We start from the raw sequence: 15,140 nt of genomic DNA on the forward strand, positions 1-15,140 counted from the left end.
TGCAAATATCTAAAATAACAGTGATATGAAGCCACCAGACATAACTCATTCTACCTTCAGACAATGGTGTTGACTGAAAACAAAATGTAAGGGCAAAACCCAACTGATTAATTGTGGGGCCATTTTTGGGTCAGGAACCAAATCTTTTGAGTAATAGATCTTCCAGATCTCAACACTGGATGGCAACCTGCTTCAGAGATTTCTGTCCAATGAGGGTAAGCAAGCAAAATGAAGCACATAAACACAAAAGATCTGTCTTTGAAGGGACACTAGCAGCACTCTCAGTAGCAGTTGTCTTTTTTAAAAAAATAACACTAGGATGTAAGCCTTCTGCTTCTGGGGATTTATTGGATTTTAGTCCCTCAAGTTTGTCCATTGGCTCTTCTCTGCTGATTTTTTAAAAAAATTGTTAACTTTTTAGTATCTGGGTTAAATAACTCTCATATAACAGATCAGTGCAGTACAGGCCCTTCAGCCCTCAATGTTACGTCAACATGTGGAACCAATCTGAAGCCCATCCAACCTGAACTATTCCATTTTCATTCATATGTTTATCCAATGACCATTTAAATGCCCTTAAAGTTGGCGAGTCTACTATTGTTGCAGGCAGGACATTCCACACCCCTACTACTCTAAGTAAAGAAACTACCTCTGACATCTGTCCTACATCTATCACCCCTCAATTTAAAACTATGTCCCCTCATGTTAGCATTCACCATGTGAGGAAAAAGGGTCTCACTGTTCACCCTATCTAATCCTCCGATTATCTTACGTCTCAATAAAGTCACCTCTCAACCTTCTTCTTTCTAATGATACAGACTCAAAGGTCCTCAGCCTTTCCTCATGTGACCTTCTCCTCCATACCAGGCAACATCCTAGTAAATCTTCTCTGAACAGTTTCCAAAGCTTCCACATCCTTCCTATTATGCGGTGCCAGAACTTACTCTGAAAACAGCAGCACTAGAGTTTGTACAGCTAAAGCATGATCTCGTGGCTCCAAAACTCAAATCTTCTCCCAATAAAAGCTAACACACCATATGCCTTTTTAACAAGCCTATCAACCTGGGTGGTAACTTTCAGGGATCTATGTACTTGGCCACCAAAATCTCTGTTCATCCACGCTACCGAGAATCTTACCATTAGCCCAGCACACTTTATTCCTGTTACTCCTTCCAAAGTGAATCACCTCAGACTTTTCCACATTAAACTCCATTTGCCACCTCTCAGCCCAACTCTACAGCTTATCTGTGTCCCTCTGTAACCTGCAACAGCTTTCAGAACCATCCGCACCTCCACAGACCTTAGTGTCATCTGCAAATTTCCTAACCCATCCTTCTATGGCCTCATTATAAAAAAATTACCAACAGCAGTGGCCCCAAAACAGATCTTGCCGTGCACCAATAGTCAACTCCAGGATGAACATTTCCCGTCAACCACCACCCTCTGTCTTCTTTCAGCTAGCCAATTTCTTATGCAAACCGCTAATTCATCCTCAATCCCATGTCTCCGTATTTTGTGCAATAGCCTACCGTGGGGAACTTATCAAACGCCTTACTCAAATCCATATACATCACATCAACTGCTTTACCCTCATCCACCTGTTTGGCCACCATCTCAAAGAACTCAATAAGGTTCTGAGGCACAAACTACCCTTCACAAAACCATGTTGACTATTCCTAATCAACTTATTCCTCTCTATATCATTATAAATCCTGTCTCATAAGCTTTTCAAACACTTTACCCATAGTCGAAGTAAGGCTCACTTATCTACAATTACCAGGGTTGTCTCTACTCCCTTCTTGAACATCATTTGCTATTCTCCAGTCTTCTGCCACTATTTCTGTAGATAATGATGACATAAAGGTCAAAGCAAAGGGCTCTGCAATCTTCTCCCTGACTTCCCAAAGAACCCTAGGATAAATCCTATCCAGACCAGGGGACTTAACTATTTTCACACTTTTCAGATTGCTAACATGTCCTCCTAGTGAACCTCAATCCCGTCCAGTCTAGTAGCCTGTATCTCAGTATTCTCCTTGACAACATTGTCTTTTTCCAGCGTGAATACTGATGAAAAATATCTATTTAGCACTTTCTCTATCTCCTCGGACTCCACGCACAACTTCCCACAACTGCCCTTGATTGGCCCTCTCTTTCTCTAATCATTCTTTTATTTCTGATATACCTATAGAAAGCTTTAGGGTATTCCTTGATCCTAGCTGCCAATGACTCTTCATGTCCCCTCCTGGCTCCTCTTAGCTCTCTTTTTGGGTCTTTCTTGGCTAACTTGCAATTCTCAAGCACCCTAACTGAGCCTTCACGTCTCATCCTAACATAAGCCTCCTTCTTCCTCTTGACAAGAGATTCAACTCCTTTAGTAAACCATGGCTCCCTTGTTCGACCACTTCCTCCCTCCCATGCAGTAGCTGTTCCTTGAATAATCTCCACATTTCAATTGTGCCCAGTCCCTGCAGTTTTCTTCCCCATCTTATGCATCCTAAATCTTGCCTTATCACATTGTAATTGCCAAATCATGAGGCCAGTATCCTGTCACACTTTGTTTACACATGCACAGCACTGTTTAAAAAATTATTTTGTGGGTCTTGGGCATTGCTGACCGGCTAGCATTGATAGCCCATCAATATTTGCCTTGAGAAGATGGTGGTGAGCTGCCTTCTTGAATCTCTGCAGTCCACTTGCTGTGTGTTGAGGGAGGGAATTCTAGGATTTTGACCCAATGACTGTGAAGAGATAGAGGTATATTTCCAAGTCAGGGTGGTGAGTGACTTGGAAGGGAACTTGCAGGTGGTGATGTTCCCAAGTACCTACTGCCCTTGTCCTTCTGGATGGATGTGGTTATGGGTTCTGAAGGTACTGTCTAAGGATCTTTGGTGAATTTCTGCAGTGCATCTTGTAGATAGTACACACTGCTGCTACTGGTGTTGGAGAGATTGTAGATGTGATGCCAATCTAGCAGTTTGTTTTGTCCTAGGTGGTGTCAACCTTCTTTAATGTTGTTGGAGCTGCACCTATCCAGGCAAGTGTAGAGTATTCCATCACACCCTTGACTTGTGCCTTGTAGATGGTGGATAGACTTTGGGTGGCAGGAGGTGAGTTACTTGCCACAGTATCCGTAGTCTCTGACCTGCTCCTGTAGCCACTCTAGTTGAGCTTCTAGTCAATGGTAACCCCAAGGATGTTGACAGCGAGGGTTCAGTAATGGTGATACCGTTGAATGTCAAGGGGTGGTGGTTAGAGTGCCTGGCTGACCTCATTACAATCACTATACTGGGTATTTTCCATTTTTGGCATATAACTATTACACCAGTATTTTCTAACTTTTGGAATTCCTAATCCCCACCCATACTGATTCTACTTCCTGACTTTTGAGTAAAATGCTTTCTCAGTAGTGCCCTTACATCATTCTTTACCCCCTACCTATCACCCCCTCCTTTTCCATTGTGCCGAACTTTGAAATGTTGGGTACATTGTAACATTTATTTACCAATCTTTGCTGCCCTTTAATGGAACCCTTGGTCTCTAAAACTTAAAGTAGATCTAAACAATTTATCACTATTTGTGCCATTACTTCATCTGATTGTACTACCACTATTAAATATCTCTTGTTCCTTCCTGTCCCACTCTCGTGGTCTTTATCCAAATCAATGCACTAATGTCTTATCTTTTCCAAACCGTTCCCCAACCTGTTGTGATGATCTGAATCAAGTCACCAAATTTTTGTAAGGATCTGGCTAGGAAACAATAATCATTTGAAAAAGAAGTTAGTAAGTGCAGTCATAACAGATCGCATGGATTTCTCAGCAAACTCCACCCTGATATTAATAGCTGTGGGCCATGAAAACTTTACAAGAGACTACAAATACCTTTCTTTTTAAGGCCTATCTACGCAACTCCTTCAAAAGCCACTACATCATGGACTGTTCATATTCTGATGGTCCATCTTCCTTTCCTAAGACTATGCTCCCCTGAATTCTTGGACACTTCACTTCACTTACTGTTAGGCACAACTTTAGCTTTTCACAAACAGCTAACTTCACAATGTGATTACTGATTTTTTTTTAATCTATTCTTATAATCAACCTGTTCACAAATGTAATTACATACCTCAGACTCAAACCTGGGCTCTTGTTCCAGGGTTAAGGACACAACCATTGCATCACTGAAGGCTTTTCCTGAGCACTAATATGGTTTAGCTGCATCAAGCAATTACTGATTGAGAGTTTTCAACCTCAACTTTCTGCAGCACTGAACAACTAGAGACATATCACTGGAAATGCTGATTGAACTGCAGGCACACTATCATGAATTTAAAGATGCCTAAATAGTTTCAAGATTCACAAAGGGTGACAAGTTGAATAAAACCTGAGGTAAGAATGAACGAGGATGAATAAATGTAACTTTATTTGCATTTTGTTACTTGTGTCATGTTTACATTGTAATGAATCACAGTTGAAATGACATTTCATTTTCCCAAACATGGAAGGCATATTAGAAGCACATATTGTTATGGATCATGAGAATTTACTGAAAAAGCAAATAGTTTCAGAAAAGGGAGACAACGCAAAACTCATTGCAGAGTTCAGAACCAGGGGCACTGGCTTAAGGTGAGATTTAAGATTTAAAAGGGATGTGAGGGGCAACTGTTTCACTATGTTAACGGAATGAATTGCCAGAGGGAGTGGTGGAGTAGACAAGCAGGAAGTTAGAAGAACACAACAAGCCAGGCAGCATTGGGAGGTGGAGAAGCTGATGTTTCAGATGTAACCCTTCAGGAATCATTCCTGAAGGAGAGTTACACCAAATCATCAACTTCTCCACCTCCTGATGCTGCCTGGCTTGCTGTGTTCTTCCAGCCTCCTGCTTGTCTACTTTGGATTCCAGCATCTGCAGTTTTTTGGCTCTAACAGAGGGAGCGGTAGTGGTAAGTACAGTTACAACATTATTAAGACATTTAGACAGGTACATGAATAAGAAAGCTTTATATAATTATGGGCGAACACAGGCTTCCCAAATGACAGGCATTTGGGAAGCATGGTCAACATGGATGAGTTATATCAAATGGTCTGTTGCCATGCTGTATGACTCTATGACCCTATGTTCTAAAAGCACAGACAGATTCAACTGCTCTCAAACTCTCAATGAATTGCTAGAAAATTTAGTTCAGCTACCATTTCAGCACTTCAGGTATTTTTTGCATGTAGTGTCTGTCCTCATCCAACTGCCTATAACCTCTGATGTGCTGAGTAATCCTTGAAATGTTTTGAGTGACCTATCACAAGAGGCCAGAACTATTGTTAACCAGAACTAAACAGTAAAATCCCTTGGAAGCAATTCCAGCCTAAAAAGTTGCAATATTCACTGTGTACTGACTTAAAGCACAAATTGCATACAGAAATAATGGAATCTATCACACTTGTGTGGTCCTGGTTATACAGTTCACCAAAGTTCATGTCACAGAATTGCTCCTCTTGCAGACACGCTGATAGAAATTTCCATGAATTGTTCACTGGACTAAAGCTTGCCACTTTCCACTTTTATATTTGGGAATTAACTTCGGTTTCAAGCCTCGGTCTTTCCTCATGTGCACTTGCCTGCTCTGATCTTCCAAACACCAGTGCAGAATATGACACATGTACCATTGGGAAAGAGGCAGGGCAAGTGAGAGTTGGCTTTTGACTGCAGAATTAGTTGCATTCATTGGATGGTCACTTCAGCCACAAAATTTCCAGCTTCAGTTTCAACCTGCCCCTAGGAAAACTGGAGGCAGCAAGAAGAAATCAGGATAGCGACCCTATAGCAATTTCTACTATTTCCCCAGCTCCACTTTCCGCAATCCCACTTTTACCCAAATCCACACAGAATATATTAAAATCTTGCTGCAAGGATCAGTTCCAATATGGAAATTGTTCTCAAGTGGAAAACAGCAGGAATGTTCACAATTCAGAAGTTAAACTATTTTACATCTAATAACAATCAATCATTGAAGAATCAATTAATATGTTTCCAGTGACATTGAAAATACGCACATTTAAAACCAGTGAAAACAATTTTAATGCAAAAAAAATTATATGAAGTAGTAAGATGAGAATTTTAATTTCCTTTCGCTCTTCAGATTTGGAGTAGATTTACATTTGAAAAATCTGCAAGCGAATATGCATTTTTGAAAAACAGTTAAGTTTAATTAACATTCTGTATTTAAGTTTTGAATGCATGCCTCACCCCACGATGCAAGGCTGTACAGCCTCGTTTATCTGCTGCATCTATATTTGCACCTTTTTCAAGTAATAGAATGACAGCATCGATGTGTCCATTAGCAACTGCAAGCATCATTGGTGTCCTAGTGAAGATTATTATGAAACAAGTTAACATGCAATTGCATAACGTTGAAGTTACAGCAGTACGTGAAGAGTTAATGTATAGAAACTGAAATAGTAACCAAAATTTGACAAATGTGATAATCGATGAGCTACAATAATAATTAGTGGCACCAAGAAGGCTGGTAATATATGAAGTGTATGGCTCTGGATGAAATTGCATCTGTTGCAAATAAAAACAGCAATTGCAAGGTATGCTGGTCATGATATTAGAATCCTCCTTAAGATGAAAGATATGATGCCAAAAAAACTAGAGGTTTGTGTTATGGACCAGGCCAGATCCCCTCAAAACATTTCAATAAGATAGCCCAGACCCTACCTTCCTAGTTGTTTTAAGGTGGATATTCCAGGAGTGATTCAGCTGGCCAAACCTCTCCCTCCACTCGATTTTAAACAAAACAATTTATTTACTAACTACTGAATGAAACATGAATGAGAATTCGGAATAACCTAACCTATCTGAAAACCCAACTGACTCGATTGCAACTTAATGACGCTGTTCCAATTTCCTACAACATCCCCATAAACACACAAGAGAGATGTCAGAGAATCAGCATGGAACCTGTTTTCACTGTAGCTGTTTCTTTGGGTGCACAGCTAAAAACTAAACCAACCTAGAAAAATCCCTGAAGTGGGGGAACTGGCCACATCCCTTTCATTGTACAAATGTTTTTAAAAGAAATCTAAAAGCCTTTTTCCCTGATTATGGCTAACTGATACAGCCTGAGGCAACAATCGAAGTGGCCCAATCAAATTGAAACCTCTGCCTTTTACAACCCCCTTTGAAACAAAAAGACAACATAACCTTGTTAAAGGAGGAGCATTGTCACAATTGCAAACGCTACATCCTTGCTCCAAACAAAAAAGGATAAACCTGGCAATTACAAGTCAAGTTAGCCTCAGTGATAGGAGGTTAAAAATCACAACATCAGGTTATAGTCCAACAGGTATAATTGGAAGCACACTAGCTTTTGGAGCGACGCTCCTTCATCAGGTAATCACCTGGCGAAGGAGCGCCGCTCTGAAAGCTAGTGTGCTTTCAAGATGCTGCCTGAAGATGCTGCTCTTCCAGCACCACTTATCCAGAATCTGGTTTCAAGCATCTGCAGTCATTGTTTTTACCTTGCTTCCAATTAAACCCGTTGGACTATAACCTGGTATTGTATGATTTTTAATTTTGTACACCCCAGTCTAACACCAGCATCTCCAAATCAGCGATAGGAAGCTTTTAGAAAAAAAAGTGCTCCCAATTCAGGAATAACGACCTGGAGCTACCTGCACATATGCAGTTCTACATGACGCACAAACGACTTCCGTGAAATCAACTGAATTTTGATTGCATTATGAATTGCAAAGCTTCACACAGCAGATCGTCATACAGACACATCCAACCAAATTCAATGAGATTTTACAAATTCACACTGTTTAGCAAAGCTTGGAAAATTCACCCATCTGCTTTATCTATAGCTCTATCAAAAGCACTGTAAAGACATAGCTAGTTCTGCCATAACGAGTTTCATTAAGGCGAATTCACTATAACACAATTGATGAATGGGGGACACTTCCTAAAGTGCAAACTTTTTAAAAAGTGTGTTAGCTGTAATGTGATTACATTAGAAACAGGGCTTAGTGTTGGCAAAGCGCCAATTTTCTATAATGCAGGGTTGAATAAGAATGCAACCATTGTGTTACAGAAGAACTACTCATTAGATTAATTACCTCCTTGCCGTTTGCTAGATGACTATAGATATTTGCTTGTATGCCACTGATGTTTAGAAAAGGAATCAAAAAAAATTAGCAACCATTTGAACATTATTAATTGACAAAATAGAGCCAGATTTGTTAGGGACAAATCACGTTTGGTTCACTTGATTTGAGCTTAATGAAATTAATGAAGGTGAATAAAAGCAGCACTGTTGATGTTGCCAATATGCATTTGCAAAAATGTTTGACAGAAATTGATCCTTTATCCCCAAGGGTTCAATGAGGGATAGAAAGGAAGTTGTAATGAATGCTCTTTTCAGATTTGAGGAAAGAGGAGTAGAATCACCCAAGATCAGGCACTATGACCACTGCTACTTCTGATATACATTACTGATTTGAAGCTGGAGATACAGGGCTAAACTTCAAATTTGTAGATTACACTAAACTTGTTTGAGTAGTTGACGTGAGGAAAATAGTAATTGTTTTAAGAGGATATAGGCTGGTGAAATGCTTGGACAAATATGAAATTTAACATGCCGTGGGCGGCATGGTGGCACAGTGGTTAGCACTGCTGCCTCACAGCACCAGAGACCTGGGTTCAATTCCCGACTCAGGCGACTGACTGTGTGGAGTTTGCACATTCTCCCCGTGTCTGCGTTGGTTTCCTCCGGATGCTCCGGTTTCCTCCCACAGTCCAAAGATGTGCAGGTCAAGTGAATTGGCCATGCTAAATTGCCCCATAGTGTTAGGTAAAAGGGGTAAATGTAGGGGAATGGGTGGGTTTCGCTTCGGTGGGTCGGTGTGGACTTGTTGGGCCGAAGGGCCTGTTTCCACACTGTAAGTAATCTAATCTAATCTAATAAAAAAAAGTTTGAAGTGACTGATTTTGTTAGGAAAAATGGAGAGACACAATACTTACAAAAAATGGTAAATTTTTAAGACGGTGGAAGAGAATAGACACCTTAGGTTTTTGTATATGAGTCCTTTAAGACAGCTGGACAAATTAATTAAGTAGGTAATAAAGCATATTGGATCCCAAAATTTACAAACAATGCCAAAAGTTACACTATTAGTTCAGTTCCACTAAAGTTTATGCCTGATTCTGGGTACCATACTTTAGGAATAAATGCAAAAGCTTTGGGATGGTTACGGAGACATTTTCTGGAATGATCCTAAGAATAAAGGTTTACAGTTACATGAAATAAATACACAGACCTTGGAAAAACTCAGCAACCTTAACAATGACTGTGTTATTGACCCAAAACATTAACTATTATTGTCTCCATTGAGGTTTCCTGAGCTGAGTTTTCCAAGCATTTTTTTTTTAAAAGATTTCTCATGTTTACAGTATTTTGTTTTCCTATTACAGTCCCATGATAGCTGGGGATTGATCTTTCCTGGGCCGTGGGGAATTTGAAGAACAACCGATGAAAACCTATCAAGGATTGGGACGGAGCTTGATATTCATATGGGATTTTGGTGGGAAACCATGTTGTGTGGTCATTACACTTAATATCTGATGAGCACAGCAAGGGTGGAACAATCTGGGAATGAGTGCCATGCTGCCTGAATGATTGGAAGCTCCATGTCCAGATTAAAGTTCATTGGACTAGAAAAAATTATCTCCATGGATCAATTAAGCCCTGAGACCTGGCATCACATTTGGGAACAATAGCAAGTTCCACTATTTGGGGCTGTCCATACCCAAACGAGAGTGCTGATCATTCCATTCATCACAGTTTCCATTCATCATAGCAATGGCCTCTCAATTCTCTTTTAGTTGAAGCTAAATCTCTTGAAAATACAATGGCACCCCACGTCTTCTGGCCTAAAACGAAGGTCTCAAAAAAAAAATATATGCTGTACTAAAGGAGAAAATAATTGCGGGGATCCAGGGAAAGAGCAGAAAAATGGGATGAATCGGATTACTCTTCAAAGGACCTAGCACAGGTTCAATGGGCAAATGGAAGTTCTGAAGGAGGACAGGAGAAATCCCAGTTATGTTAAACATTATTGAAAAATTTCTTCAAGAACTAAATGGCTTCAAAGTGTTAGCACAAAATCATTTCAAATAAAATTATATCTACTCACTGTCCATTGCCATCTGTCACATCAACTGCATCCAAGCCACCTGCAGCTTCTATTAACATACGCAGGCATGTCGTATGACCATTGGAAACTATACAACAAACGAAAGTGACAAATATCACCCTTTGCTATGCCAATCTGTTCACACCAAATGTAAACAGCATGAATGCATCAGAGTTTGAGAAAACAATGGCTAAAAGGCAATATGCTACTGCACTATTCATAAGAGTCATGTTTTACAAGACTTTTTCCACAGACAGTCTACTCCCTCCATTTACTAAATAGTCTAATCACTTAGCCATGGAATTTGATATCCAAGTCATGACAACCTATTCACCATTTTATTCTTGCTTAACCTTAAATGCAAGCATCAACATGGATGGTAACAATAGAGCATATCGCAACATTTTTGTAAGAAATAAAATTTAAATCCAAGTAAACATTAAATGTTTTATTGATTTTATACACACCCTAAATATTTGCAAAACTACCATTTAAGTTTATGCAAATTGACTGATATTTGGGTCATTTGAAGCTGCCAAACTAGTGCGAATTCTGGTCTCTAACTGTTGATTATGAAGGGATGAAAAAAATAAATGTAGATGAATCAACAATGGTATACTGCATACACTAAATATTTGATATGTAACATTTAGTGGACAACACAAAGTTATTCAAAATCATTGGAGGCTCAATACATGCACAATATCATTTTTCAAACCAATTACATGCAAATTAGGAACTAACTTGAGACTGAATCATTTTCATAGGAAGAGTAGCCGCCCATTCTGCCCTATAAGCTTGTTCTGCCATTCAATGATCTGTGGCTTAACTCCATGTACTTGTCTTTGACCGACATTTCTCAATACTTTTACTTAATAAAAATTTATTTCAGATTTAAAACTAACACCCAATGTAGCATCAATTGCTGTTTGTAGAAGAAAGTTCCAAAGCTTTACCACCCTTTAGGTGTAGAAGTGCTCACTAATATCCCTGAACAATCTGGCCCTAACTTTTAGCTTATGCTCCCAAGTTTCAGAATTTCTGACCACCGGCAAGTTTTTTTTAAAAAATGTACCCTGTCTTTATCTGTTAATATCTTAAAAACTTGGATCATATCATCCTTTAACCTTCTAAATTCCAGAGAAAATAGGCCTAGGTTGTGTAAACACTTCTCATAAATTAACCCTGTAAGTCCCAGTTTCACTCTTATGTACCTATATTATACTCCCTCCAAGTTCAATGCATCCTTCCTAAGGTGTGGTGCCCAGATCTGCTCACAGTACTACAAGCAGGGTATGACCAGGCTTTTGTAATATTTGCAGGAGAACTTCTACATCCTTGTACTTCAGTTGTCTTGATATCAAGTCCATCACTGCATTAGTTTTCTGATTATTTTCTGCATCTGCTTGTGACATTTGAAAGATCTGTGCACCTGAACCCCCAAGTCTCTTTGCACATCCACTGTATTTCATGTTGTATCATTTAGAAAGTATCTTGATCAACTGAGTCATAAATATGAATTGCCCAGTAGGGACCTCTTTCATTATTTTCAGATCAGGGAAAAAGAACACACTGTTAGTTGATCCTTATTAGGTTTGATGCAGAGAGGACAGTGCTTCAGACTACAGGTACTCTCTCTCTCTCTATTAGCACCTTTTACCATTTACTGGGAGGTGGCGCCTCAAAAGATATTGAATCACACTGTGGGATCTGGGTGCAAGAATTGGAGTGGAGATCTCTTCAGAGGTACAGGAGGATGACATTTGGAAGAATGAGAGAAAGATCTCTATTTGTAATAGAACACAGGCTATGCAGCTGAAGGTTCTTCACAGGGTCTACTGAGCCCCAGAACACACTGTGAAAATTAAAAAGGGAACATCTCCAATGTGCCCCAAGTTCAACGTAGGTATTGGCATTCTTATCAATTGTTTGTGTTCATGCCACAAGCTCTGCAGTACTGGGGTGCTATAGCAAGTGTACTGGAGAGGTCCTGGGGACCAAAGTCAAAGTAGATCCGGTATCTCTCCTCTTAGGCCTGCCAAATCTGCATTCTTTACATGAGCATGAGAAGAAGCTGTTTAATATTCTTACTTATTGCATGAGGAAGAACATTCTGATGAGTTGGATTTCAGAAAATCCTTTGGGCCTATCGGGATGGAATAAGGTAGTTATGGAACATATCCCCTTAGACTTCCAGACAAGTATGGTGCACCAGAAAACGAAACTTTTTTTGGAATATGTGGCACCCTTTCTGAGCCATGTAGAAAGGGACTTGTCAGCTATATTAACTCGGACCTTTAATTAGCCATGAGATCTGGATCTGATGGGCCAGGTGCCCCGAGAGGAAGATTCTTGAATAAATACGGGTATGCTAACTGATGCCCTCGATGATGGGGGGGCTCTGGTAGGGTTGCGCTGAGTGGTGCAATTTAATTTATTTTAATTATTTATTGAATTGCAGTATGGGGAGTTTTTTAAATGTGTTTTGTAGAGTAGTGGTTAATTGTTATACTCTCAGATTGTTTTTTAGTAATTTTATAATTTTGTAAAGAATAAAAATCTTGATCAATTAAAAAAAATAGTACCCTGATCTATCCCCTTTAGCGACCGAAAATGGACCTCACACTCGCTTACATCGAATGCTATCTGCAGCAGTTTTGCCCACACACAGCATAAAATTACAAAGGAACATTGATAGACTCAACACTACCTGCAAACTTTGGGTCTTCAGAAAATTTAGTTATGACTCTCTATGTCATTATCCAAGTTGTTAATAAACAATATAAACAAGGCCGTAATACAGATCCTTGTGGAATCACTGATCATATCCTGCCAAGAAAATGTTTGACCTAATGTAATTTTCAATATTTACGTGCTTGAATAGTGCCAAGATAAAACTTTTCTACCCTGAAATACGAAAACAGTAAGATCTAGGTGTTTATTCCCAGCTTACCCCTCTCAAATCCACAAAGTCTCATGACTGGTTCCAAGACCAATTCCTAGCATAACATTTGCACAACAGTAAAGTGCCAGAATTAATCCAGAACAGCTAAGAAATTTAAACCACCTCAAAATTATCTAATAACCAATGTTCATAAATATCAATTCTTTCCATTGGCAATATTTCTCTCAAACTCTCAAGAGATTTGAATTTGAAAACAATTAGTGCATGGAACTTCAGATTTTATCACAAGGTCATGTAAGAAGCACGGTTGTGTCAAAGGTTTTGCAACTTAAGAAACATTGATTGCAGCTGTAATACTAGATTAAGAGAAAAAAAGCCATGTGATTGCCAATTGAGGAAGAGGAGCAGAAAGAGAAATTGGACAAATCACTTCATGACTTGTGTCTCAAAACCAGCCATTGAATGCCATGGGCAAGAATCTCACAGAAACATGCATTCCCCTCAACAATATGATCCAGAGATGATATTCAGATAGTGCACAGCATTAATGAAAATTAACATCCAGAAACGCAGATGCCAGAAATCTAAAACAAAAACAGAGAGTTGGAGAAACACACCTGTTGACAGATGCTGCCAGGCCTGCTGTGTTTCTCCATTGTTCTTTTACTCATAAAAATAACAGTAGTGACAGTGAATGAGTCTATTAGCTTCTCAAATCTGAGATCTCTGCTACCTTGCAACCATATGAACAGACAAAATACAAAATACAATTTTAAGTATACAAAGTTAAAAATCACCAGGTTATAGTCCAGCAGGTTTATTTGGAAGCACTAGCTTTCGGAGCACTACTCCTTCATCAGGTGATTGTAGAGAATAAGATTGTAAGACACAGAATTTATAGCAAAAGTTTATAGTGTGATGTAACTAAAATTATATATTGAAAAAGACCTGGATTGTTTGTTAAGTCTCTCATCTTTCAGAATGACATGCTGGTTTAAGTTCTTTCATATGTAAATCGCAAAATTTTTAAAAAGTTACATTCTCAAGTGCACTTTAACAATTAGTGTTATGTTGGCCCAGATAAGCTATTGAAGGTGCGAGGCTGTCTGGGCCACAATGGTCAGACCTATTCTAATTTTTAAAAAAAAACAGATTTACAGAATCTTACATGGATTCATGCAGTTTTTGAGCAAGTACAAATTCACCCCACAAACTTAGATGTGTGCGTGTCTGGGACATTCGACCTCAGGCCTTCGGGTGACCATCCTCCAAGGCGAACTTCGGGACAGGCAACAACGAAAAGTGGCCGAGCAAAGGCTGACAGCCAAGTTCGGTAGCCAGGGGATGGCCTCAACCGGGACCTTGAGTTCACGTCAAATTACAGGAGACTCCATTGCACCATACACACTCTCACCTTCTCTCGTACACTCCCACACACAGACTTAACTTGCAGAATTACATTTTACTTTGCTCAAAAACTACATGAATCCAGATTCTGTAAATCTGTTTTTTTTTTAAAGATTAGAATAAGTCTGACCATTGTGGCACAGATAGCCTCACACAGGGAAACTCGCACCTTCAATACCTTATCTGGGCCGACATGACACTAATTGTTAAAGTGCACTTAAGAATATAACTTTTAAAAAAAAGTTTTGTGATTTACATATGAAAGAACTGAAACCAACATGGTCATTCTTTTTATTAAGGTATTTTTATTAGAAATTTAACATTTTTACAAGTTTACAAAAATAAACAAAACTCTCAAATACAAACATTGATGTACAATTAAATCAAATATACAATAGTCAAAATTTAACAAAGGAAAAAAAATTACCAAAATAAAAAAAAACTCAACTGTCTACTAATCTAACCTATAACTAACCAGAGTGCATACTTAAGTCTCTTACATGCTCGGAATGTAATAACATCAAATGTAATAAAACCCGTATTCGTGCGGGATTCCTCTCCTAAGGGGCCCCGGAGCAGCCAGGTTTGTGATCTTCATTAAATAAAAGCCCTTGTTAGGATGGCCGAAATATCTGCATTTA

The 15,140-nt window shown here is 39.1% G+C and overlaps 1 protein-coding gene across 10 annotated transcripts in view; it reads right to left on the bottom strand.

The window, feature by feature from the left end:
* LOC132817169 (serine/threonine-protein phosphatase 6 regulatory ankyrin repeat subunit B-like) overlaps positions 1-15,140 on the bottom strand; it is a 224,617-nt gene that overhangs the window by 49,780 nt on the left and 159,697 nt on the right. For all 10 annotated transcript variants that reach the window (XM_060827396.1, XM_060827397.1, XM_060827393.1 and 7 more), the window contains 2 exons: positions 10,188-10,275; positions 6,238-6,355 (listed from right to left, as the gene is read on the bottom strand). In XM_060827396.1, coding sequence (XP_060683379.1) covers positions 6,238-6,355; positions 10,188-10,275 — 206 coding nt within the window. The remainder of the gene's footprint in view (positions 1-6,237; positions 6,356-10,187; positions 10,276-15,140) is intronic.

Source organism: Hemiscyllium ocellatum, chromosome 7 (assembly GCF_020745735.1).
Source record: "Hemiscyllium ocellatum isolate sHemOce1 chromosome 7, sHemOce1.pat.X.cur, whole genome shotgun sequence".
Lineage (NCBI taxonomy): Eukaryota > Metazoa > Chordata > Chondrichthyes > Orectolobiformes > Hemiscylliidae > Hemiscyllium > Hemiscyllium ocellatum.